This window comes from Phaseolus vulgaris, chromosome 10 (assembly GCF_051622355.1).
Source record: "Phaseolus vulgaris cultivar YP4 chromosome 10, ASM5162235v1, whole genome shotgun sequence".
NCBI lineage: Eukaryota > Viridiplantae > Streptophyta > Magnoliopsida > Fabales > Fabaceae > Phaseolus > Phaseolus vulgaris.
In genome coordinates, this window is record NC_143507.1 from 2198712 (window position 1) to 2203141 (window position 4430).

Genomic DNA, 4430 nt, shown 5'->3' on the forward strand with positions numbered 1-4430 from the left:
TAATTTAGGTGATAAATAAAATGTAATACAATGAGATAAATGTCAAAATATGTTTTATATATATATATAGATTGGTAAACAAACATAAATAAATTTTAAATTTTGATTCTCAATACATTTTTAACATAAATATAAAAATCTAGAATTCAAAATATAATCATATAAAAACTTAAATAAATAAAAAATAAAGTTGCAAATATCTAAATTCGGAATATCTAACTATCACTTCCAAATTTCTACATCTAAACAAATATAAAGCTAATAGCAATATTAAGTTTTTAATTTTATAGTAGGTGTATGTCTTAAATAATAAGGTGGAGTGAGAAACAGCCATAGAAAACACGTGTTTCCTTTTATCTTTCTTCTTCCATTCATACTTTAAATTGGCTCCAACTTCTCTCTCTTCGCACCAAACTAAGTTATCCTCCGTTTTTTCTCTCATTTCCGACACTTACCGAAGTTTCAAATTTCCGACATGGCAGAATCCGAGGAGAGAGCCACGCTTACGTGGCGCAAAATCCCTGTCCTCAAATCCTCCGCCAACGACGACGTCGTTCCTCCGCTCCGAGACGGCGTCGTCGTCCTCCACTTCGCACCCGGCAGTGGCAAACGCTGTAATTTCGCGAGCGTGTCGGTGGCAGAAAGGAAATTCGACAGGGAATTCTCGCCGACGCCGGCTCAGCTTCTGCAGCACCCACTCGCGTTGGGGGCATTGGTGCCTAAAGACGCTGCTCTGTTCCTCGCTGCCGCCATCGCCGGCGCCGCCGCGAAATCCGTCACCGCCCCCCTTGACCGCATCAAGCTTCTCATGCAGGTGCGCATTCGTTTCGTTTTTTTTTATTGCCGTTTTCGCGGATAAGTTAGTGTCTGAAAGTTCGGTCAACACAACATTGGGTATTTTGTAGACTCACGGCGTGCGAGTTGGACAAGAAAGTGCCAAGAGGGCGATTGGTTTCATGGAGGTATCGAATAATCACAACTTCTTTTCCTGTGTTTGGTTCTGTTTATATATATATATATATATATATATATATATATATATATATATATATATATATATATATATATATGTCACTAGTGTTGAATTTTGTGACGCTTATGAATTTGTGATATAATTTAAAATTATAGTTTTGGTTCACCATGAATCCATGTTTTAATTTTATATTAGAGCTTCTCTTGTTAATGAGTTTCGGTAACATGTCTCCTTTGGAGAATGGGGCCATGTCTCCTTAGGGAATTTTTTTATTAGTGAGAACACAACCATGAAAAGATTTTCTAAATCGAATTTGAAAACGGGAAGTAAAGTTATGAAAAGATTATTCTGAGAACCACAAAATGTGGAGTAGCTGGCTTATTCTTTGGCCACTGTTGATAGAATAGTGTATGTGTTGTTATCAACTTGTCGAAGTCCATTATTGAAAAGTGGGAGTGTTTGTAAATGCTTGATAAGATATGTTTCTTTGCTTTTGGTTAATGGTTGATAATTTGTGGTGTTTGTTTAGGTTGTTTCCTCTTGAAAGCATGATGATTGTAGCTGTTGGAATATTTTAGGATTCTTATTGTTTTTCAAATCTTACTGAATAGGCCTGTGAGTATGATGCTACAACATTACTTGAGCTCAATTAATGAGCAGAATGGCATAATCAGATTTCAAATTATTAAGTGTCTTCTTTCCTTCTCCATTGAAACTCTATAATTTCAAATGTAGCTGTTTTATTAGAAAGGAAATGTTCAAATTGTGTCTGTGATGACTTCCAACTAATGGATAGAAGGACTTCTTAAGTTTCTAATCCTGTGTAGAGCTCAGTTGCTAATCTTTGCATAGCTGGTCCCAAGCTTGGATATAAGGCTGCGGGTTGTGTTATGCAGTTGCAGTCATTGTATAGCTTTGTTGAATCCCTATGATTAATTACCTTTTCTGATTAAGGATATATATATATATATATATATATATATATCATTTACGAAATGCATATTTTAGCTGTCTTTCCCAATTTCTTTCCTTGATAATCATGTTGTTGTCCTTATTAGATGCATGGCATTCTCTCATAAATGGTTTGAATAATACCAGTGAATTTTTTGTTGGGGCTTACATTGTCATTATTTACAGGCTATAAATGTTATAGGGAAGGAAGAAGGCATTAAAGGTTATTGGAAGGGCAATCTCCCCCAGGTCTCTATAATTAGGAACGAATTTATTGGTAATTGGTATTTCTGTATGTATATCTTCTTATTCTGTTGACTAGTCTTTTCATTTGTTTTAGTGTCTCTACTTTTAATGTTCCAGGTGATCCGAGTTATACCTTACGGTGCAGTCCAGCTTTTTTCTTACGAATTTTACAAGGTTAACTGTCAATTATCTTTCATGAATTTCTTATACCCCCAAATATTGCATGTTGGTGTCTAAGTTATACCTTTGAATTTATAGAAAATATTCAAGGGAAAGGATGGTGAGCTCTCTGTTGTGGGAAGACTTGCAGCAGGTGCTTTTGCTGGCATGACATCAACTTTTGTAAGTAATTCATTGTGATGCCCAACCTTGTATGATATGCAGCTGCTTTCGTAATGTTGCTTTGTTTAATCTAAGGGATTAAACCTTTGTGTGTTTAAACACTTATGAGCAACTTCTTATTTTTAAAATTAAATTTTTTTATATTTTTCTTACTTCTGAATATCAGTGTATGTATCTAAGGTTGTATATGTTTATTTGTAGATCACCTACCCGTTAGATGTTCTAAGATTACGTTTAGCTGTTGAACCTGGTTATCGAACAATGTCACAGGTATTTATAAACTTGCCTGCCTAGGTATTTTCACAAGATCTTCCTCTGTAACTGAAGCATATTGTTTCTAGGTTGCCTTGAGCATGCTAAGGGAGGAAGGATTTGCATCTTTTTACTATGGCCTTGGGCCTTCTCTCATTGGAATTGCTCCATATATTGCAGTGAACTTCTGTGTGTTTGATTTGTGAGTTGATCAGTAAGCTTTTGTCTTTTAAGAACATTGGATATTGGAAAGACGTTGACATTAATTTATTCTGACCTTCTATGGACAATAGATTAAAGAAGTCATTGCCAGAGAAATATCAGAAGAGAACTGAAACCTCTTTACTCACTGCTGTTATTTCAGCATCACTTGCCACAATTACATGCTATCCTCTGGACACGGTGCGAAGACAAATGCAATTGAAGGGTACACCTTATAAGACAGTATTAGATGCCATTTCAGGTTAGTACTTCTCGGATTTACCTTTTAGCATCAGCATGCTATAGTCACCCATGTTATGCACACATTAATGACAATAAAGAACTATAATAACCATATTTATAAGTTTTTCTTATCAGCTTCAAAGTAATCACCATTGTTATGTGTGTCTTAAGTCTTCTTCAGTATTATCATTACCTCATCCGTGGATTACATGCCATCTTTAGTTAGGAAAATTCATTCTACCATCATAGCAGGATCAGGAATGTTACTAATAAAGTTACTGTACGATAACCAGGGCATGTACACCTTTGAAGTTTTAATGTTTAAGTAGTTTTATACAATTATTTCATTGATGCAGGTATTGTGGCAAGGGATGGAGTTATTGGCCTGTATCGGGGATTTGTGCCAAATGCTTTGAAAAACCTACCAAATAGCAGGTACTTGTGATCTTCTATTTCTGATAAGTTTTCAATCTTCACACTGCACCTCTTGATATTCCAGTTCTGCTGATTCTTAATTCCATTCTTGTGACATTAACCACATTGTTATGGTTAATTACCTGATCCAGTCCATGTTTATATTTACAGCATCAGGCTTACTACATATGACATTTTCAAACGCCTAATTGCAGCTAGTGAGAAAGAGTTTCAAACAATTACTGAGGAAAACCGCAACAATCAAAAGAAACCCCAATGATTCATATTGTTGTACCCATTCTTTTCCTGCTGAAATTTTCAGGACCAATCCTTCAGCAATTAGAATTTGCAGGAATTGCCTTTTTGTTTTGATAGCCAAATTTTCAACATTTGAGTTTATAGCAGCAGCAGTTATGTTGTATCTCAGGGTTGTAAATTTTGCAGGACACATACTTTTTTTTCTGCTAAAAGTATTTTAGCTTTTGTTTTCTGCCAGGGATTTTGTTAAACTGTATTTTAGCTGTATTTTGACATACTTTTCCAAACACACTATTGTGAGATGAATTTTTTGTTAGTGCCAATAAAGAACTTGGTTTTGTCTTTTATTTAGTGTCCCTGGCATCAAATTCATCCCAGAATAGTATGTTGAAAATAATGTATTGATGATACTATCCATTAATATGAACAATTTATAGGAATCATAACGTGAAATTAATTTAATGTTAAGGTTCTGGTGGGGCCAAATATGCATTTAAAGTGGCTATCCTAATCACACCCACCACCAGATCAACATATAGGCAATTTCTCC

The 4430-nt window shown here is 35.1% G+C and overlaps 1 protein-coding gene across 2 annotated transcripts; it reads left to right on the forward strand.

Annotated features, from left to right (window-relative positions):
• The first annotated feature begins 332 nt into the window (after window positions 1–332).
• On the forward strand, window positions 333–4227 carry LOC137819148 (putative envelope ADP,ATP carrier protein, chloroplastic). 2 transcript variants are annotated; one of them, XM_068622912.2, is made up of 10 exons: window positions 333–814; window positions 906–962; window positions 2111–2173; window positions 2288–2344; window positions 2429–2512; window positions 2714–2782; window positions 2854–2966; window positions 3058–3227; window positions 3565–3643; window positions 3794–4227. In XM_068622912.2, the coding sequence occupies exons 1-10, from the start codon at window positions 476–478 to the stop codon at window positions 3900–3902; spliced, it is 1140 nt and encodes a 379-aa protein (XP_068479013.2). In that variant the 5' UTR covers window positions 333–475; the 3' UTR covers window positions 3903–4227. The 2 variants fall into 2 exon arrangements, 1 of the variants encoding a protein (XP_068479013.2); XR_016516395.1 differs by having other exon boundaries at window positions 337–814; window positions 3129–3227.
• The last annotated feature ends 203 nt before the right edge of the window (window positions 4228–4430 follow it).

Excerpts from the sequence above, each read along its gene's own strand:
- LOC137819148 (XM_068622912.2), top strand. The coding sequence starts at position 476 with ATGGCAGAATCCGAGGAGAGAGCCACGCTTACGTGGCGCAAAATCCCT. Across the intron at positions 815-905 it reads GCATCAAGCTTCTCATGCAG|ACTCACGGCGTGCGAGTTGG; the intron begins GTGCGCATTCGT and ends GGTATTTTGTAG. Across the intron at positions 3,228-3,564 it reads AGTATTAGATGCCATTTCAG|GTATTGTGGCAAGGGATGGA; the intron begins GTTAGTACTTCT and ends TCATTGATGCAG.